Here is a 22,735-nt window from a genome sequence, read left to right on the forward strand (position 1 = left end):
TGGCAAAGATAAACAGAGGTGCTGCCTCATGTCCCCTGTAACCAACCTTACTCCCGACTGCCCAGTGCCCAGATTTTGTTTTGTATTGACCCAAACCCCCAAACACTGTATATGTTCAAAAATCCCCTTTTCCCGCACGTCCCCAAGTTAATGTTACCAGTTTCTTTGTCTCTTTGTACACATCCATCACTTTTGTAATCCTTATGATCTGAATAAATACAGGGCAAAGACCCTTATTCTGGGCTCTTGTCTTTTCCCGAACACTAGCCATCTCTCGCTTTCAATCCTGCATCCCGCTCTTTTACTAGACAAGAGAGAACTTTAGACCCAAAGTCTATGACACTTTCTCAAAAGTGGAGGTCCTCAGTGCTGTAGAATCATTCTACCACGTACATGAGCATTATCAAGAATTAAGTCGATCTGTTGTTCATTTCAATTTTCTTTCCAAATTGAATTTTTCTTCCTAACTTTTCTTTCCATCTAACATGTAATAACTTGTTTTTCAATCAGGAGTTAACAGGTGAAACTTGTTAAAGTATTAGAACATTACTTAAGGTTATTCAAGACCCATAAGGACATTCTGTGCCTAATTCAACTTCAATACTAGAGAATCATTGAAACAAATTTGGTATCAAGAAGTTTCTGGGGTGCCTCAGTTGGTTAAGCGTCCAACTTTGGCTCAGGTCAAGATCTTGAGCTCAGGTCAGTTAGTGAGTTCGAGCCCCACGTCAGGCTCTGTGCTGACAGCTCAGAGTCTGGATCCTGCTTCCGATTCTGTGTCTCCCTCTCTCTCTGCCCCTCCCCTGCTCACACTCTGTCTCTCTCTCTCTCTCTCTCTCTCTGTCTCCCTCTCTCTCTCTCTCAAAAATAAATAAACATTTTAAAAAAAGAAGTTCCTGGTTTCACAAGACTTTAAATCTCTCCACCACCTTCTACATCCGTAATTCATAAAGCCTTCTCCAGCTATACCAGGCCACAATACTCTTCCCATTTTAACACTGTTGTTTTTAGCTCAGGAAACAACAGATGTTGGCAAGGATGCAGAGAAAGGGGGAACACTTTTGCATTGTTGGTGGGAATGCAAACTGGTGCAGCCACTCTGGGGAACAGTCTGGAGGTTCCTCAAAAAATTAAAAATAGAGCTACCCTATGACCCAGCAATTGCACTACTAGGTATTTATCCAAAGGGTACAAAAATGCTGATTTGAAGGGGCACATGCACCCCAATGTTTACAGCAGCATTATCAACAATAGTCAAGTTATGGAAAGAGCCCAAATGTCTACTGACTAACAAATGGGTAAAGAAGATGTGGTATGTATACACGATGGAATACTACTCGGCAATCAAAAAGAATGAAATCTTGCCATTTGCAACAACATGGATAGAACTAGAGTGTATTATGCTAAGCAAAATAAGCCACTCAGAGAAAGACAAATATCATATGATTTCACTCATGTAGAATTTAAGAAACACAACAAATGAACATAGGGGAAGGGAAGGAAAAATAACATAAAAACAGAGAGGGAGGCAAACCATAAGAAACTATTAAATACAGAGAACAAACTGAGGATTGCTGGAGGGGTGTTGGGTGAGGGGATGGGCTAAGTGGGTGATGGGCATTAAGGAGGGCACTTGTTGGAATGAGCACTGGGTGTTGCATCTAACTGATGAATCACTGTGTTCTACTTCTGAAACCAAGACTACACTGTATGCTAACCAACTTGGATTTGCATTTTTAATTTTTTTTAATGTTTGTTTATTTTTGAGAGAGAGAGACAGAGACAGAAACAGAGACAGACAGAGACACAGACAGACAGAGACAGAGTGTGAGCAGGGGAGGGGCAGAGAGAGGGAGAGACACAGAACTGGAAGTGGGCTCCAGGCTCCTTGCTGTCAGCACAGAGCCCCATGCGAGGCTCCAACTCATAAACTGTGAGATCATGACCTGAGCCGAAGTCGGAGGCTTAACGGACTGAGCCACTCAGGCACCCCTAAATTTTTAAAAAAATGTAGGTGTCAGAAAAAAATAAACACTTGTTATTTTAATTCATTTTTTGAGAGAGAGCACACATGCACAGGACTGCTAGCATGCAAGTTGGAGAGGGGTGGAGGGTGAGGGATAGAGAGAATCTTAACCAGGCTCCACACCCAGCACAGATCCCAACACAAGGCCTGACCTCATGACCATGAGATCATGACCTGAGCCGAAGTCAAGAGTCAGATTCTCAACCCACTGAGCCAGGCACCCCTAAACACTGTTTCAGCTACCAAAATTTTAAAGGTTCCTTAAAACAAAACCTTGCTATACATTGTCATTATTTATTTGCCCTTTCAACATAGTTTCTGGGTAATGGCTTCATTTTCTTCAACCCCTAAGAATGCCTTGCACAACATCACGCCCACCAGAAACTATTAAAAGTAGACCTTAAAAGGATAGCAGAGCAAGAGCAAGAGAGTATCAATGACTGAAAAATGTAGAAGGTAATAAGCTTGAAAAAGAGTGAGTGAACAAACAAACTAAAGTAGCCTTTTGCTTTCAAATTATGTCACATTCACTCCAAACTAAAGTATATGACTAACAATAATAACAGCAATAAAGCCATAAAGCTTTCCAGGTTCTCCATCCATTTTGCCTCTTCTAAAGTTTTAAATGAGGCATGGTCTTAATCCTTCTATTTTCACTTTTCACTCTCTCCTTAGGACATCTTCACTTCCATGCACCATCCACATGCTGCCAAGCTTCCTGATTTCATCCCCTTGGAGCTTTCAATCCATATTCAGTTGCCTTCTGGGCATCTTCATTTGGACACCACAAGCCCCTTAACCACGACAAGATCTTCTCCTTCAAAATTGACCCCCTTCAGTCGCCTCATTGATGTAAATGGAAACACCTGCCAGCTAATGATAGCAATCTGACAACTGTCCTTGATCCTCCACTCCACCACCCAAATCCTACCAAGCCGTGCCAGGTCCATCTCCCAAATGAATCTCAAATGCAACTCCCTCCTCCCATGATGGTTGCCACTACGCTAGTTCAAGGTGCGATTATCTCTTTTCAGGAATGTTGCAAAGCTAACCCATCTCTCTCTCCCCACCTTCCTCTGTTCCTTCTAACCCATTCCTCTTGCATAGTAAAACTGATCTTTAGATACAACCCGATCTGGTCATGTTACTTTCTTGATTAAAATGCCTCAGTGCTTCCCTTGCACATTACATGGCCAACAAGGATCTGCATGATTTGGTGCCTGCCTCCTTCTCTAGGCTTCTTTCTAGCCATTGCCCCTGGGTCACAGTGCTCCAGACATGGGAGGGAGATAATCCTCATAGCGTTCCAAACAATACTTGGCACAGAGGAGCACACAAGAAGAGTTAACTGCCATTACCATTCTTACCATTATCACCATGTCTATTTGTCCCTTTGCCTGTCTGTCCCTTTGTTCATTCTGTGCATTCCTCTACCATGCTCACCTCCTCCCTCAACCAGGCTGTTTGTGAACTTTCTTCCTTTTTCTTATTCAGAGAACTTTCTAACCAGTCACAGTCCCTGCCTCTCCTCAGACTAGTTAGGACCTCCTCAATCACCCCTCAGGGCACCTTGATCTTTTCCTTTGCGGCACTTTTCAACATTACACTTAAAATTTATTTGGGAGCTAAACTAGAGCATTGATTAGAAAAAAAGATATGGTGCCTAATATTAACTCAGCTGTATGGGTCAGACAAATACAGATTATAGTGTCCCCTCTCAAAACAATTAACCATATCAAGTGTGGATAAGAATTAAAACAGAAAAGAAGTGGTGAATGTACTTCAGATAGTTACTATGACACTCACCCTTAAAATAGCCTGATTAAATGTTAAATTCTGGGATATCACCAAAGAGGTGTTGGAATATGGAGAACTAATGGGTTAAAAATGGTAGGACTTGAGCAAGGCCTTGTATCAGGAATCATTTTGGTTTAATGGGAAAAAAGAAGGGCATTTCTGATAAACCACAAAATCAGGGTACCAGAAGAAATATGCTTTGTTTTCCAATGGAGGATAACTGTTAAATAAGTTTCCATGAAGCAGGAAAATGCCTCCATACTCATGGAGGCCTTCATAGCTTTACATTATGTCCAGGACAATACAGGCTTCAGTGTAACAATAATAACAGCAATAAAGGAGACGACTTTTTTTTTTTTTAAGTAATATTTAAGGTCTTTATTTCTGTAGTAAAAATGTAACATAACGGTTTAGATAATGGCAAAACTAATATTTAAAAGTCTACTTCAATTTTAATGGAGGCCCAGGAGAGGAAGGACTCTGCTGGGGGCACCAGCATATAAAGTCCAATTATAAGGATCTTATGAATGGAACATAGTGTGTGAATAGACAGCTGGATAGTTCACAACAGACTTGCAAGTGACTTAATTTGGAATGAGCTACATTAACATGTTGAATTGGCATGCAGTATCTAGCCTTGATGGTTCCACTGTATGAAATAACAGTGCTACATCTAAGTTTTCAATGAATGTTTATCAAATGAATCAAGATGTAGTCATAAACCAGGTATATCTTTTAGACTTTTAATTTTTTTGGTAATTTTTAAAATTTTTAATAAGGTAGAGATACTTTTAGATTGTTCGCTATTTTAATGTCTTCATGTTCATATCAGATACATTTGTATTCAGTGAGAATTAAAGAATATTTTACTTTGTGGGTTAGGGCTAGATGATTTTATATTTGTTCAATAAAACCAACTTACTCCGGCACTGACTGGCCCATTTTTATGTCCTGCAGAATCAGGCTCTTCCACATAGATGGTATAAAAAGCAGGTCTAGGGGTAAAATTGAAGCAGAGAAAGACATTATCAACTTGGAATAAACCTACGGGTTGGATTTGGCAAGTGCATAGGTTTAGAACTTGGTGGCAGTTTCCTTCCTTTTCTCTGGCCTCCTTGTCTTCATCCAGGCCCAGTCGTTCCACTTGGCCCAGAGGGGAGGTACTCCTAACAGGAAGTAAGACCTTCCTGGGCATGAGCGTTGGTCTGACTCACTTATGAAAATCTCCCTTATTCTTTCTGCTAAGACCTCTCTTGGTGTGCCTCAGCCTTCTATAGTTCCCAGTCTCTGACTTTCCACCCACTCTTTGTTCGGCCATTTGAATTCTTTCTTTAGATGGCTGGTTTCTGAGGCACTGTTGACATGTTGCTCTCTTTCAGGATGCTCTGACTCAGGACTGCTGACAGGGCCTTGCTCTGGCACCTCTAGCTCCATGAATCAATCCTCATAATGAAGTTTCAGACCCTTTCGCCATTCTGCCTCCAGTCTACATCAGGTTCTGTGTTACTTGCCTCTACTCCTGGTACTGGCTCTATCTCTATTGCCCCATAGTGCCAGTCACATTCTCAAGAGCAAAAACTCAACTCAACTGCTGTCAGGAATAATTCTTGAAAATTTCTTAAAAAAGAAAATGCCAAGTTTCTTTCAGAAGTGGTCATTTAAAGTAAAGAAATAATTGCATTTTATACTCGCAGATATCCCAGTGTGCCAGCACTTCTCTGATTCTAAATAATACCTTTCAGCTTTGGGCAGGTCCAGCCATTTCAACAATGTAAAGACCCTCTCTTCATATGGGATACTTCTGAAAAGGAGAGAAAAAAATAATTTTCAAAAATTACTCAAATAAAAAAAAATAACTCTACTATATTCCTACTCAGAAAGACAGTTAATATTTTCAGATGTCCATTTTATGTTCATACATGATCAGAATACTGAAGGGGATTCAGTATTACTCAATGGGACTCCTGTTTTCAATACTTATATAGAGATACGTTTGTCTCAGTGTAAATTAAATATGTATTGTTTTCTTTCTTTCTCATCCTTCCATCTTCCGATTTTCCCCCAACTGAAATAAAGACCATTAATTACTATCCATTCAGTTTATTTTTATTTCATTTATTTATACATTTGTGTATATTGGGCACCTATTTGTTCATTTTAAACAACATTTATCAGTGGGAAAACCAAAGATGCTTTCCTTCCTAGAGATGACATTCTAGTGAAGACAAACCATAAACAATAGATCTGATACATAAATAAATTCTATTGTGCATCACAAGGTGACAAATGCTAGGGATAAAAGAAACACCAGAGCACAGTAAGGTGAGAATTCCGGGTGGGGGATGGGTTGGAATTTGAAATCTTAGTTTAATCAGGCTAAGACAATATTGAGAAAGTAATTTTCGAGCAACAGCCTGAAGAGGGTGACAGAGCAGGCTATGCAGATACATGGAGTGAGTTATCTCAGGCAGAGGGAACAGCCCACACAAAGGCCCTAAGCAGACAATTCTGGTGTGTTAAGGCCTACCCAGGAGGTCAGCACCAGGTGGAATAATGGGAGACAAGGTCTGAGACACAGTGGGGTGGTTGGGGTCATACCAATAGGACCCTGAAGGCTTTTACTGTGAGTGAAACAGGGAGCCATTAAAGTTTTTAGTGCAAAAGAACGTCGTAATTGGACTTGTTTTTTAAAGTTAACATTCTGGTTGGTAGATAGAGAATAGATGGTAGGAGACAAGAATAGAAGCAGGGAGATGGGGAAAGTGCAATAATATAGGCAAAATAATATAGGCAAAAGATGATGGTTGCTCCAACCACAGCAGTAATGCTGGAAATAACAAAAGTTCATAGACGGCATATATTTTGAATTAGAGTCACAAGCATTTACTGACAGACCAGGTGAGGGATGTAAGAGAGAGGAATCAATGATAACTTCAAGATTTTCGACCCAGGAGCGCCCGGGTGTCTCGGTCGGTTGGGCCGCTGACTACCGCTCAGGTCATGATCTCACGGTCTGTGAGTTTAAGCCCCCGGTCAGGCTCTGTTCTGAATGCTCAGAGCCTGGAGCCTGCTTCAGATTCTGTGTCTCGCTCTCTCTCTCTGCCCCTTCCCTGCTTGCTCTCTGTCTCTCTGTCTCTGTCTCTCTCGCTCAAAAATAATAAACAATAAAAAAAATTAAAAAAAAAGATTTTTGACCCAAACAACTGGAAAAATAGAATTACTACCAAGGTTAGTAATCATACCTGCCTAGGAGCAATCATATCTTAATGACTACCTGTTATAACTCATATATATAGAAGGAAAGGAGCCATTGATAGCGACGTCTGATCCAGGCCAAAAGAAGCTACCAGCTTTTAAACCTTGATACGTTGCTGTCAGCCAGATCTATAAGAAGAGAAAACTTAAGGTAAGTGGAAGTTAAAAGAATAATCTGTTTGGGTAGAACTTGTAGAAATGGTGCCATTTTTTAGCAACCAAACAATATTAATTAACATTCACAAAATTTAATTACGTAGGGATTCACCCCAAAAGTCAAGAACATAGTAAGATAGTAAGAAAGATCACTCTTTTTCAAATTGGTAAAACTGTATAGTTCCTCTTTTGCTTTTAAAGAAGTATAAAACAGAAAGGCGGGGGGGAGGAAATTAACAGAAAACCCTTCTGAGAAACCTCTAGATTGTTATGTTTAGAATACTACATCCAAGTTTCAACAGAAGGCAAGTTAAGTGAACAATCATGAATATTACATGATTTAAATTATAATTATAAATGGTGAAACACCTTCCCATTACTCCCCACACTTAGAAATCAGAAAGATCATGTAAAAGTGCAGAAAGGAAAGTGATCCACTATCACACTGAAAAATGGAGATTATTTCGATGCCACACGTAGATGCTACATACTGGTTGCCCTTGCCACCAAGCTGGATTGTTTTTCTCCTTTGATGAAAGTGAAAAATTCTTGTTGAGGTTTACATCATACATATTATTATCAATGATGCCATGGGATTCTGGATATAATCCCTAAAATGATAATTTCAAAAAAAGATTTAAAATCATATATCAATCAATCACATTTAAATTAAAATATCATAAGATCTATAACTCATATCTTAGAAAGACGTCATATACTTTTCAATACAAAACCCCTGGGTCCGAACCTAAATACCAAATATATATACATGTATATGTATATATGCAGGTATAGGTGCAACTGTAGGTATTGGTATGTGTAAGTGCAGATATAGGTACAGGTATGTATGTAGGTAGGTATAGGTATAGGTATAGGTAGGTGTAAGTGTAGGTATAGGTGTAAGTGTAAGTATAGGCATGGTTCCACCATGGTCTAGAGCAGGAAATGAATGATATTAGGCAGATGGCCTGTGCTAATGACATTAATATAACTCTTATGTGATTAATAACTGTTAATTAAAGTTTCTTATATTATAATAATGATCAGCCACTGGGTATACTGGCAATAATAGCAAGAAATGCACTACTTAGAAGCTTTTAAGTATCAAATATCTTGGCTAAAGGGGTTAAAGTGTGTTACCAGCACTTTAGAAGGGAGCCTGCCAAATTTCTCTCCATCTTCCCTTCCACTTATCCATCAATCCAATCATTTTTTTCAATCCAATAACACATATTTATTCAATTATTCCACACATTTTATTGAATGCCTATGATATCCCATGCATTTGTAACTATTTCTAGATAGATTTTAGGGTTCTTATTTCAGAACATCACTATATGGATACATATATACATACACAGTAAATTAATAGCACTTATGTATAACACCTTATTTATATATACATACATATGTGTTATATATAATGTGTGTATATTTATGTATATATGCACACATACAGTCAATTCTTTTTTTATTGAAGTATAGTTGACATACAGTATTTCAGCAGTTCCAGGTGTACAACACAGTGATTTGACACTTCTACACATTACACTATGCTCACCATGGTAAGTGTAGTTACCATCTGTCACCTTACAACATTATGACATAATTATTGACTATATTCCTCATGCTGTACTCTTCATCCCTGGGACTTATTTATTTTATAACTGGAAGTTTATACCTCTTAATACCTTTCATATATTTTGCGGATTCTCCCCAACTCCCTACCCTCTGGCAACTACCAGTTTGTTCTCTGTATTTATGATTTGTTTCTGTTATTTTGTTTTGTGCTTGTTTGTTCATTTGTTTTGGCTTTCAGATTCCACATATAAGTGAAATCATAGGGCATTTGTCTTTCTCCGTCTGACTTATTTCACTTAGCATAATACCCTCTAGGTCCCTCCATGTTGTCACATTGCAAGATATCATTCATTTTTACAGATGGTAATATGCCATATATAACTCATCTTCTTTATACATTCATCTATCAATGGACACTTAGGTTGCTTCTATATCTTGGCTATTGCAAATAATGCTCGTTTTTATATGTCTTTTCATTTTCTTTGGGTAAATACCCAATAGTGGAATTACTGTATCTTATAGAATTTTATTTTTAATTGTTTGAGGAACCTCCACATTGCTTTCCACAGTGGTTGTACCAATTCACATTCCCGCCAACAGTGCGTGAAGGTTCCAATTCACATTCCCGCCAACAGTGCGTGAAGGTTCCTTTTTCTCCACATCCTTGCCCATACTTGTTATTTGTTGTCTTTTTCATACTATCCATCCTTATAGGTGTAAGGTGATATCTTATTGTGGTTTTATTTGCATTTCCCTAATGATTAGTAGTCAATTCTTGTTATCTGTGGTAATTATGTTCTATAAAGTTGCTACAAACACTGAATTAGTGAATACTGAACCATTGCTCCTAGGGAAAATAAGGTGCAAGCCTCTAGTCACAACACTTTTATCTGCTGATCAATACATAATCGTGTTTTTGTCTATTTCTGTTTAAAAATTATCATTTAATATATATTGTTGGTTCACTATAACTCATGCCTGAGTAAAGCTTATCTAACACACATATAATCAGTACACTGTGAAAACGTTTGTTTACTATATGAGAGTTAAAACAAGAAAGGCAGAGTGTCACCTTTTAGACCTCAACTGGGAATATGTGAGCTGGGCAACTCAAATATTTAGGTAAAATCTGCAAATATATGTGCTACATATGTTATATATATTATATATATATTACACACATAATATATATATATACATTACATACATTAGACATTGTTACTTAAGAGTTAAAATTTAAATAAATTATAGTTACTGTCCTACAGTAATAAAAGAGTAAATGCAAAGTGGTAAAGACATAATATCCTTTGGTAATAAAGTCTGAGGTAGAGGACTCCTTAAGATGTGTTGTAAATCTATAAATGTTAAAAAATTTAATTTGCCCTTGAGTTCATTTTGATCATTTCACTTACGTCTTATTACACATTAAGGAGAATTCACTTGGTTTATTTCCTTTATCTAAAGACATACAGCCAGCATGCATTTATTTATGAAACAGAAGTCTTTGTCAAATTAAATACAATGAAAAGATTAGGGAAAAAAGACATTTCCTACATCAAAGTGGCTGTCTTCACACATAACCTACAATTCCCAGCAGACTCAGAAAAGTGGAGGCAAATCAAAAGATCAGAGGAGAATGGTATTTCTCACATCCAAGAAGCTATCCTGGCCTGTCACACAGGTGAATTAGCCTATTGCGGGGACATTCATTCATACGTAAGACCTCAGAGCACTGGATGGCCTCACAATGAGATGCTACCTCCTAGCCTGAATGAAGCCACATGTGCTTCTGAAATGTGTGTGTGTGACATGGGACTCAGCCACTTCCTGTGTAAGCATGTCTGTCGTGGTCAGTTGCCTGTCTATGGCCTGTCAGTCTTGCCACTGGGCCAAACACTTACCGTGACAATAGTGTAATGATTTGGGAAGGTTTTGGTTGGATAGACAGCTCTCATGTATTTTGAATGAATTCCACATGTTTCTGCAACAAAACATAGTGAGAAATTAAGAAGTTGTTTTTTCCTGGTAAGTTTTTTTAAGTAAAAATCTAAACATGAAGTTTTTACAGAGAAATAAAAAGCTAACTAAAGAGTGGATTGAAGATGGAAAGAGGTTGAAATTCTTTTCATTTAATTTTTTATTTTTAAAAATTTACATACAAATTAGTTAGCATATAGTGCAACAATGATTTCAGGAGTAGATTCCTTAGTGCCCCTTACCCATTTAGCCCGTCTCCCCTCCCACAACCCCTCCAGCAACCCTCAGTTTGTTCTCCATATTTATGAGTCTCTTATGTTTTGTCCCCCTCCCTGGTTTTATATTATTTTTGTTTCCCTTCCCTTATGTTCATCTGTTTTGTCTCTTAAAGTCCTCATATGAGTGAAGTCATATGATTTTTGACTAATTTCACTTAGCATAATACCCTCCAGTTCCATCCACGTAATTGCAAATGGCAAGATTTCATTCTTTTTGATTGCCGAGTAATATTCCATTGTGTGTGTGTCTGTGTGTGTGTGTGTGTGTGTGTGTGTGTGTGTGTGTGTATACCACATCTTCTTTATCCATTCATCCATCGATGGACATTTGGGCTCTTTCCATACTTCGGCTATTGTTGATAGTGCTGCTATAAACATGGGGGTGCATGTGTCCCTTCGAAACAGCACACCTGTATCACTTGGATAAATGCCTAGTAGTGCAATTGCTGGGTCGTAGGGTAGTTCTATTTTTAGTTGCTTGAGGAACCTCCATACTGTTTTCCAGAGTGGCTGCACCAGCTTGCATTCCCACCAACAATGCAAAAGAGATCCTCTTTCTCCACATCCTCGCCAACATCCGTTGTTGCCTGAGTTGTTAATGTTAGCCATTCTGACAGGTGTAAGGTGGTATCTCATTGTACTTTGATTTGTATTTCCCTGATGATGAGTGATGTGGGGCATTTTTTCATGTGTCGGTTGGCCATCTGGATGTCTTCTTTGGAGAAGTGTCTATTCATGTTTTTTGCCCACTTCTTCACTGGATTATTTGGTTTTTTGGGGGTGTTTTTTGGGTGTTTGATAAGTTCTTTATAGATTTTGGATACTAACCCTTTATCTCATATGTCATTTGCAAATATCTTCTCCCATTCTGTTGGTTGCCTTTTACTTTTGCTGATTGTTTCCTTCACTGTGCAGAAGCTTTTTATTTTGATGAGGTCCCAGTAGTTCATTTTTGCTTTTGTTTCCCTTGCCTCCAGAGACGTGTTGAGTAAGAAGTTGCTGAGGCCAAGATCAAAGAGGTTTTTGCCTGCTTTCTCCTTAAGGATTTTGATGACTCCCGGTCATACATTTAGGTCTTTCATCCGTTTTGAGTTTATTTTTGTGTATGGTGTAAGAAAGTGGTCCAGGTTCATTCTTCTGCATGTCGCTGTCCAGTTTTCCCAGCACCACTTGCTGAAGAGACTGTCTTTATTCCATTGGATATTCTTTCCTGCTTTGTCAAAGAATAGTTGGCCATACGTTTGTGGGTCCATTTCTGGGTTCTCTATTCTGTTCCATTGATTTGAGTGTCTGCTCTTGTGCCAGTACCATACCGTCTTGATGATTACAGCTTTGCAGTATAGCTTGAAGTCTGGGATTGTGATGCCTCCTGCTTTGGTTTTCTTTTTCAAGATTGCTTTGGCTATTCGGGGTCTTTTCAGGTTCCATACAAATTTTAGGATTATTTGTTCTAGCTCTGTGAAGAATGCTGTCGTTACTTTGATAGGGATTGCATTGAATATGTAGACTGCTTTGGGTAGTATTGATATTTTAACAATATTTGTTCTTCCTATCCAGGAGTATGGAATTTTTTCCATTTTTTTGTGTCTTCTTCAATTTCTTTCATAAGCTTTCTACAGTTTTCAGTGTATAGATTTTTCACCTCTTTGGTTAGATTTATTCCTAGGTATTTTATGGTTTTTTGTGCAACTGTAAATGGGATCGATTCCTTGATTTCAAAAAGGTTGAAATTATGATGCCTACAGTTCCTACATTCTAAGTAATGTCAGTTTTTAATAGAGAAGTGAAAGACTCTACAACATTTCTCTATAAAGACCAGATCATAAATGTTAGGCTTTGTAAGTCCATATGTTCCTTGTTATAGCAGCTGAATTCAGCTATTGAGGCCAAAAGCATCCATAGATGCTACACCAACAAATAAGCATGGCTGTCCTCCAATAAATCTTTATTTATGGACATTGAAATTTGAATTCCATGTAATTTGTACATATCACTAAATATTCTCTTCTTTATTTCTCAACCAGTTAATAATGTAAAACAATTCTTAGCATTTACTAGGCCACACAAAAATGGAGTGGGCCACATTTTGTCCATGAGCCACACACATCTTGGGGATCATTCAGCTAAGCATACCCCAAATTACACACTGCCACCAGATTTGTATGTTTGTATTGCTCCTCTCTTTCTGACTCAGGTCATTATGATGAGAATTTCTATATAACATTTTCATCCCAGCTAATAGTTATTATGTGACAGCGTCCAATATAACAAAAGTCAACACAACTATCTGGGTAACTGAAAAGGAATTTGCCCTATATACGAGCATAAGCCTATGTCACGTAGTAACATTTATAAAATAAGTAGTAAATAACTTTACTACTTATTATTTTCAGTACAGTTTCCATTTGATCAGTGAAGTTTCCTGTGATCTGTTTTCCACAAAGTGCGGCATCAACTTTGCTTTCAAATGTTCTGCTGTTTTCGATCTGTGCAATAACGCCACTCAAGGTCAGAACCACTCCAGCATTGCTATTTCCTCTCCAACAGTGAAGGATAAGAAATTTTCCATTTCAAAATACTGTCAACTCAAATTCTAAAAGAAAGCTTCACCATTATTGATTTTATTTAGGTTAAAACAAAAAGCAAAAATGATTTTTGTCCAGAAAGTTACAAAGTTTATAGTTGGAAACAATGAAAGTTTTCTCAAATAGGCTTGGAGTTGGTCCAATATGCAGTGTTTCCAATATGACCTAGGGATTATCTCCTTCAGAACCTTCTTGGGCTCCATATCAAGTTTACTAAATAGGACTCTGGTAGGAATGGAGGGGTAAGTAGAATATGAGGAAAAGAGATCTGGAAAAAAAAATCAACATTTGTGGCAAGCCACCCAAAGTGGTTCTGATGTACCTAAGTTTGAGGCCTGCCCTAGGATTTGATTTCTAAGTATAATTAAAGATTAAAATAACCTTTTTTTTCAGTCAATACTACCATAAGTCTCATACTTAACCAGAGAAAGACATTTATTATTTTTAAGAAGTCATACAATAAGAAAATAAAATGAGATCCAATTCACTTATATAATTAAAAGAATTTAAGTAGGGGGGGAAAACATACAATAAACAGAAATATTAAAGTCAGTTTTTCTTTTCAGTTCCTTCAAACATGGGTGATGTAATCAAATTCTTAAATGCCTAAAGCCATGGAGTATAAAACAAAACACAAACTAAGCTACCAGTAATGTAAAAACATGACATTAGTTGGGATGTCCCAAATAGGACACACCTGCGGACTATCCATGATTCATGCTACAATTTTGGATCACCTGCCTTTGAACAAGAGCTGTTGTAGAACAGCTCATAGAAAGCAAAATATTCTATAATTGTTTCTTCTAGAACTTAATAATCTAAATCATAAAAGAAGGAAGGATACACAAGAAACCAACAAGAGTAGATGCTTCTGCAGAGATAAAGCTAGAAAGATCTGGAAAGAGTTTTTTTTTGTTTGTTAGTTGGTTGTTGTTATTCTACTATATACATTTTAATATCATTTTTAAAAGTTTATCATTTGTGTATTTTACTCTTTAAAGAACTTTTTCAAAAAGGAAGTACCAACCCCCCAAAAATCTGGAAACATAAATAGAATAAACACATATCCTTAGAAACTATAAACTTGGGGCACCTGGGTGGCTCAGTCGGTTGAGTGTCCGACTTCGGCTCAGGTCATGATCTCACAGCTCAGTGAGTTCCAGCCCCGCGTTGGGCTCTGGTGCTGACAGCTCAGAGCCTGGAGCCTGCTTTGGATTCTATGTCTCCCTCTCTCTCCGCCCCTAACCCACTCTCATTCTGTCTCTGTCCCTCTCAAAAATAAGTAAACATTAAAAAAATTTAAAAAAAAAGAAACTATAAACTCTAAGAAAGAGCAGAAAACTAAATGTGTAGTAGGTGAAACAGCTGACAGATACAGCAAAAACAGTACGAGGATGGAAGTGTATAGCAACAAACAGCTACATTAAAAAAGAAATTTTACATAAACAACCTAACTTTACAACTCAAAGAAGAAAAGGAACAAACTACATCCAAAGTTAGCTGAAGGAAGGAAACAATAAAGATTATAGCAGACATAAAGGAAACAAAGAGTAGAAAAATACTTGTAAAAATCAAGAAAATTAAAGTTGGTTTTTTGAAAAGATAAAATTAACAAACCTTTAGCTAGACTACACCTCCTCCAGAGAAAAGTCTAGGATTAGAAGGCTTTACTGATGAATTCTCTCAAGTATTTAAAGACAAATTAATGCATGGGGCTCCTAGGTAGCTGTCAGTTAAGGGTCCAATTTCAGCTCAGGTCATGATCTCATGGTTCGTGAGTTTGAGTCCTTCATCAGGCTCTCTGCTATCAGCATAGAGCCCACTTCGGATCCTGTCTCCCTCTCTCTCTGCTTTTCCCCCTCACATGCTCTGTCTCTGTCTCTGTCTCTCTCAAAAATAAACATTCATATGAAACAAAGAAGAATCAATGGCGATCATTCTTAAACTCTTCCAAAAAACTCAAGAGAAGAAAACTGTCCCAAACTCATTTTATGAAGACAGCATTTATCCTGATACCAAAACCAGACAAAGACACCACAAGAAAAGGAAACTACAGGACAATATCCCCGATGAACATAGATGAAAAAATCTTCAACAAAATACCAGGAAACTGGATTCAACAGTACATTAAAGGAATCACACACCATGACCAAGTAGGATTTATCCCTGTGATAAAAGATGGCTCAACATATGAAAATCAATTAATGTGATATACCACATTAATAAAATACAGGATAAAAATCACATGATCATCTAAACAGATGCAGAAAAAGCATCTGATAAAGTTCAATACTCTTTCATGATAAAGACTCTCAACATACTAGAAATGGAGGGAAATTACCTCAACATGGTAAAGGTCATGTGTGGAAAGCCCACAACTAAGATTATACTCAACAATGAAAAACTGAGAGCTTTCCCAGTAAAATTAGGAACTAGGCAAGGACCCTTTCATATACCATAAACAATATCTAACTCAAAATGAACTAAAGACTCAAGAATCTTACAAGAAAAGAGGAGGAGAGATTTGTGATATTGGTTTTAGTAATGATCTCATGAATATGACACCAAAAACACAAGCAACAAAAGCAAAAATAAACTAATGGGACTGCATCAAACTAACAAGCTTCTGCATAGCAAAGGAAACCATCGACAGAAACAACATATGGAATGGAAGGAAATACTTACAAACCATATATGTGGTAAGGAATTGACTTCTAAAATAGATAATAAATTCTTACAATTCAATAGAAAAAAACCTAATAACCCAATTAAAAAATAGGCTAAGGATTTGAATAGATACTTCTCTGAAGAAGACCTACAAATGACCAATACATACAAGATGATCAATGTCATTAAACATCAGGAAAATGCAAGTCAAAACCACAATGAGATATCACTGCACACCTGTTAGGATGGCTATTATCAGAAACACAAAAGACATGTGTTAGTGAGGGTGTGGAGAAAGTGCAACCCTTGTGCACTGACAGTGAGAATAAAAAAGTTATACTACTAACATATGATCCAACAATCCTACTTCTGGATATTTATGCAAAATAATTGAGATCAAGTTCTTGAAGAGATATTAACACTCCCATGTTCAATGCAATACTATTCACAATAACCAAGATGTGGAAGCAACCTAAATGTCTATCAATAGATAAATGGATTTTTAAGTGGTGTATATATGCAATGGAACTTGATTTGGCCTTAAAAAAATGAAACCATATAAAATGAATCTTGAGGACATTAAATGAAATAAGCTTGTTACAGAAAGACAAATACAAATAATTCCACTTATATGAGATCTAAAAGAGTCAAGGTCTTAAAACAAAGAATAGAATGGTGATTTCCAGGGTCTGTGTGGAGGAAAAAAATGGAGAGTTGCTAATCAATGGGTATAAAATTTCATTTACGCAAGATGAATAAATTCTAGAGATCTGCTATACAACATTGGGCCTATAGATAACAATATTTCATTATACACTTAAAAGTCTGTTAAGTGGTTATATCTCCTAAGTATTTTTACCACAATAAAATTAAAAAGAAGAAAGAAAGAGGAAGAGGGGGAGGAGGAAAAGGCAGCAGACAGCAAACGGCATCTGCTGTGGAGAAGTTAAGAATTCTATTGTTTGTGAAAGTAAACTTTGCTAACTAACTCTAATCTTCAAAAATCTACAAATGTTGCCTGCCAGATACACCTGTTACTACTAGTCTTAATCAATCCCCAATTTCCTACCTAACTTTCCAGGAAGCCTGACTTGTGGTGCAAGTCGAATTACTTCCATCTCACCTGACAGTCTGCTGTTCTTAGGCCTGACCCTTTTTTTTCTGTCCCCACCCACACTAAGACAAGATAATGACCTTGTCCTCTCACCAGAGTTGAGTCTGAGTCCTTTTAAGTCACCAATATGACTCACTGTGCTGTGGTATTAGTTCATGCTCAGCTTCCCAGACCGCTGTCACCCAACTCAGGCAGTTTCTTGGGATACTGAAGATCGGGTTCTAGACTTCCTTAAAGTGATGTCTGTTGTCACACACCTCACCTCAAGCCTACTTTTCCCAGGAAGTCCTAATCCTAAATCTCATTCACATCTATTCTTAATCAGGCCTCCTGGAAACTAACAGCCCATTTCGCCTTGGTAGACCTAGTTAGTGATGTCTACACATTAAAGAATCAAATGTTGTCTGCATGACTTAAAAAATACATATTAAACTTTAAAAAGGGAACATTCTCAATGGCCCAATGTTTCATTGGTGTCATTTCCAACCCTGAGTGGGATGAACAAATCAAATAATTCCCCTTCAGAAGGGGTTCGGTTCAGCCTGGCTAGCTAAATTCCCTTTTGGATACAGAATTGGATATCCCGATTGTCAAGGAAAATTCAGATGAGGAAATACAAACTGGGAAGTGTTAATCAACTTTCCAGGCCAAAGTAACTCAGCAGTTAAATGACAAATCCTGAATTTGAAGCTAATTCGGTCAGAGCCCCAAACTCTCAATGTCTTTGCTGTAGTTCTGCCTCAGGGAATAAGAAAAAAGCTGAAGAGACAAAGTATCTTGTGTTGTAGGGGGAAGCAGTTCATCTCTCTAGAGTCATGGAATTTTAGAGCTGTAATTAACAGTAGAATTCATAAAGTTAATCCTCTCATTTTACAAATGAAGAAACGAAGACCCAGATGAGGTAATTGACTTACTCAGGCTCAAACAGCTCTTTTTTAATAATTTGGAGAAAAATAAAAACAGGATTCCAGTAAAATTGTGATAAACTTTGAGAACCTTAGAGGCAAAAGAAGGCCTAGTGGAAGGGGGAAGAAAGAAAGGAATTGTCAGGCAGTGAAGAATACAGACTCTGGAACCAACCCTCTGGTTCCAACCATGCTCGATATACTTCTTGGCTCTGTATCCATAGGTACTTAATTTCTCCTTATTAATAACTTTATAAAACTGTATGAAGGCCAAGTGTCCTAAAAAGAAGCGTCACATCCTGATAAAGATGATAACAGAAACAATAATTACAATCACAGCTTAAAACCATTCAGTGTGTACCACATATACATTCTCACAGTATCTGCATCAGGTAGGGAGTGACCATTTTACAACTGGAGAGAAAGAGCGCCAATAGGTGAGATAAGTTTGCCCAAGGTCTCACAGCTAATAAGCGGTGAAGCCAGGTTCCAGGCAGTTTCATTCCAGAACCAGAGAGAGATACTAGACTTTTTGCCTTCTGGAGCGTATGATGTGCTGACTCTGCTCTGCCATTCAGACTCATTCAGGATCATGTCCTTGCTGGTCATATTCTTGTTGCTAAGACCCAGAACCCAAGTCTGACAAACACGACTTTTGAGACATTATATGTGAACAGATTTCCATAGGATGAAGTTATATTCAAATACAAAACGAATCACAAGAAACAAACAAAAAGATGAGCATGCTTCAAAAAAGACGAGGAGCCAGAAGTATGAAACTAGGTATCCTGAGTGGTGAAGTCCTCAGGATCTCCAGAGGTCCTGGGAGAAGACAAACTACTAATATGGAAGGTCAGGAAGAAAGGTGCACATCTACAGGATAGCTAACTAGGTGTCCTCATCGTTTGTGTGCCTGTGGTTGTGGAGACTTACTCAGTTTATGAATATTAGGTAGGAGAGTATCCCAGGTCTGCAAATATTCAGCTCTAAATCCATCCATGGAAAACAAAATAACTGGTGGCAATTCAAATCTGAAAGTGGAAAACAGAATTAGTACATGTTTTTATTGTAAAAGAAAAACAAAAACAAAGACGTCTGTACTACTTACAATTCTCTAAATTAGAAAATCCTTAGAAAGCACATTAAGACAATTATCATGTTTTTTTTCTTTCCCTTTTTAAAGATTTATTTTTTGATGTTATTTATTTTGAGAAAGAGAGAGAGCATGAGTGGAGGAGGGATGGAAAGAGACGGAGAGAGAGAAAATCCTAAGCAGGATCCGCACTGATGATGATGTTGACTTAATTCTCACATGAAATCTTCTGAACTTGGCATTATTATTGTTATTATTATTATTACTACTACTACTACTACTTTAAATTTTTTAATGTTTATCTTTTGAAAGAGACAGAGAGAGAGAGAGAGAGACAGAGGCAGAGACAGAGACGGAACGCGAGTGAGGGAGGGAGACAGAGAATCCCAAGCAGGCTCCAGGCTCTGAGCTGTCAGCACACAGCCTGATGCAGGGCTCAAACCCACAAACTGTGAGATCATGACCTGAGCCAAAGTTGGACGCTTAACTGACTGAGTCACTCAGGCGCCCCTCTACTACAATTTTATAGATGAAGTTCAGAGAAGTGACCAGTGCAGAGTCTCAGGGGCAAGACCAGGAGTCAAACTCAAGTATCCTTTTTATTCTAAATTCTTGGCTCTTCCTCCTGGATGCTGCTGAACTGGGCAACTGGATCTGAGGACTGGGGTAAACCAAAGTGGCATGGTACAAAAACAGACATTAACCACACACATTTTTTTTATATAAAATAATGCTATCTAAAAATGACTGCACTAACTCTTCCTATACCAGGTATTCCTTTTTCCTTCTACCTCATCATCTTCCTCCCACTGCTTGGGCCAGAATGAAGTAGGGGACGGGCATAAGGGGCCACTGGAGAAGAAATCCATCCTCACTGGGACATGATGTGGGCATGTTTCCAGGATTGGGAAAAGTCCAGTAGCAGCCACCACAAACGTGTGGAGGAGATGCATAGGAGGGGTCAGCGAGGGGTTCTACCTCACATGTTCATCACGCATGTACACGTAACGAGTCCTCCTCATCCTTCAAGGCCTACCTTTCCTTGTGAGGCCTTCTATGGGCAAACTTCTTCCCCTTCCCTCAGTAAGTATAAATTCGAGGTACCCGGATGTGAATAGAGAAGAGTTCTGGCTGGAGTAACTCAGATCTAAATTCCAGTCCTGATCATAGGACCTTGGGAATGTCAGTATGTAATAGCTCAACAAATCTTTTTAAGTCATTGTTGTAAGACATGAATCTAAAAAAATTAATTTAAAAATGCTTTGTAGACAAAACTCTGAGTTTGAAGTCAGAAGAATCCTCATCGTTTCTTAACTTTATTGTTTTGAAATATAAATATAGTGGAGGAAATTCCACCCTGTGTCTCAACTACATTCCATGTGCCATCTGTCAAAGGAGAATAAAAACTGCCCTTATTCTCACCCTTCTGGACACTGAGACGGCTGGGCTGTGCCACACTCTTCCTTCACCCATGGGGTTTCTCCTAAAAAAATGTAAGATCAAAATCTTTAGACAACTACACCATAAAAAAAAGAACAAATGTTCAATGACCTTGATCTTTCCAAAGTACTTAGTTCATGTTATTCCAATGACTTAAATCTACCAGAACATGTTAAGTCTTATTCCACATGGTGAAAAGGTCAGTGCGTCCAGATATTTGCACAGATCGAATATCAAGAAGCTCATCTTTACCAAGAAAAACAAAGGAGATTCATTTAACTGGAAAGGGACAATTAGAAAAAATGAGTTTAACAAATACAGATATACCATCTAAAGAAAGGAGGAAAGAAATCATGGTGGGGGGTGGGGGGTGGGCAGAAGCAGCCAATGAGAATAATCGATATCAACTGGGAAAACCTGAACAAAGATCTTAACTAAAAAAATTTGACTTCATAAATGTTTCTGTTTATAGAACATTCCAGCTGATTAATGAAGTAGAAATGATAGAGCATAAATGTCATCACTTGCACCCCTTGATGGATATACGCAATGATTGTCAATGGCTAACATCCCAGAAAAGGTGACAAGCAGTCAAGATGTGCCTCTTGATGGAAGTAATACCACCATCTACGGAGTATACTTGCAAAATAAAAAAATAAATAAACAGCACCTGAATCTGAACAGTTGTCTGATTCTGATTGCAACTACCAATTTTCAGGAAATGAGATGACAAACTGCTTAAGTTACAGGGGATGCAGTCTACAAAGCTCAGACCGGAAAACTGTAGAACAAATGGCCCTTTTACTCCAACATGTAAATTGCAAGGGGAAAAAAAGAAAGAGAACCTACTTTTAAAGGACTTGAAATACATCAGCCACTTGTAATGTATGGAATCTATTTGGATCCTACTTCAGACAATCTTTTTAAAAAATGTTATGAAACAAGCAGAAAAATCAGAACAGTGGATATTTGATGACAACAAACAACAATTGATATTTTTAGATCTATTAATGGTATTATAATTCTGTTAAATACTTACATTTTTTAGATATGTCCTGAAAATATTTACAGATGAATATTAACTCTAGGATTTACTTAGAAATAATCTAAAATTTAGGGAGAAAAGCTGGGGTGAATAAAATTACATTTTTTTAAAGAAAAACAAAATCCAAAACTTGAAGATAAGCAAAAGGAGGACTGATCACCAAACTTCATTTTAATGTCATTCTGGGAATTATCTAAAATGGACGTTATCTAATCAAATGGATTATCTAATTACCTAGGAATGTATACCTTTATTTAGCTTATTCTTTACCGTTTATTTTACCTCACAGTAACAATAGAAGTTAATTGGTAGAAAAGTGATAGCAACACAACTGATTCTTGTCTGATAGCAAAGAAATTTTCCTGTAGAAATGCAAATCATTTCTATCCCGCCAAAAGTTACAGTACTTTTTACCTCATTCTAACATTCTTTCCATACTATATATACTTAGTCTCTTTCATTCTCTTTAAGCCAACTGAACATTCCAGTTGGTTATCTCATGAATGAGCTAATTACTCTTTGACATGTTCACATTACATTTATATGAGAGTTGTGTTTTTATCTTTTGAAAATTATACTTTGTCAGGATGAGACAAGACTGGCCATTAGTTGATAATTGCTGGGGCTAGGTGCTGGACCATACTATTCTCTTCTGTACATGTGTTAGAAGTTTATCATAAAATCTTTAAAATTCTAAATTTAAAATGTAAGAGTAACTGGCTGGTTTCTTCCAAAATTATTCAAATGCCTTCAAGCTACTGCTTAAAGATTTAATTTTGGCAAAAATCATGTATCCTCTTTAAACAAAATGTTGAA

At 37.5% G+C, this 22,735-nt stretch overlaps 1 protein-coding gene across 2 annotated transcripts in view; it reads right to left on the bottom strand.

Annotated features, from left to right (window-relative positions):
- The window catches only part of ENPP3 (ectonucleotide pyrophosphatase/phosphodiesterase 3), a 74,341-nt gene that overhangs the window by 39,103 nt on the left and 12,503 nt on the right, over nucleotides 1–22,735 (bottom strand). For both annotated transcript variants that reach the window (XM_015074352.3, XM_053222237.1), the window contains 7 exons: nucleotides 20,857–20,917; nucleotides 19,275–19,372; nucleotides 10,717–10,796; nucleotides 7,726–7,845; nucleotides 7,098–7,207; nucleotides 5,559–5,624; nucleotides 4,746–4,818 (listed from right to left, as the gene is read on the bottom strand). In XM_015074352.3, coding sequence (XP_014929838.1) covers nucleotides 4,746–4,818; nucleotides 5,559–5,624; nucleotides 7,098–7,207; nucleotides 7,726–7,845; nucleotides 10,717–10,796; nucleotides 19,275–19,372; nucleotides 20,857–20,917 — 608 coding nt within the window. The remainder of the gene's footprint in view (nucleotides 1–4,745; nucleotides 4,819–5,558; nucleotides 5,625–7,097; nucleotides 7,208–7,725; nucleotides 7,846–10,716; nucleotides 10,797–19,274; nucleotides 19,373–20,856; nucleotides 20,918–22,735) is intronic.

This window comes from Acinonyx jubatus, chromosome B2 (assembly GCF_027475565.1).
Source record: "Acinonyx jubatus isolate Ajub_Pintada_27869175 chromosome B2, VMU_Ajub_asm_v1.0, whole genome shotgun sequence".
Classification (NCBI taxonomy): domain Eukaryota; kingdom Metazoa; phylum Chordata; class Mammalia; order Carnivora; family Felidae; genus Acinonyx; species Acinonyx jubatus.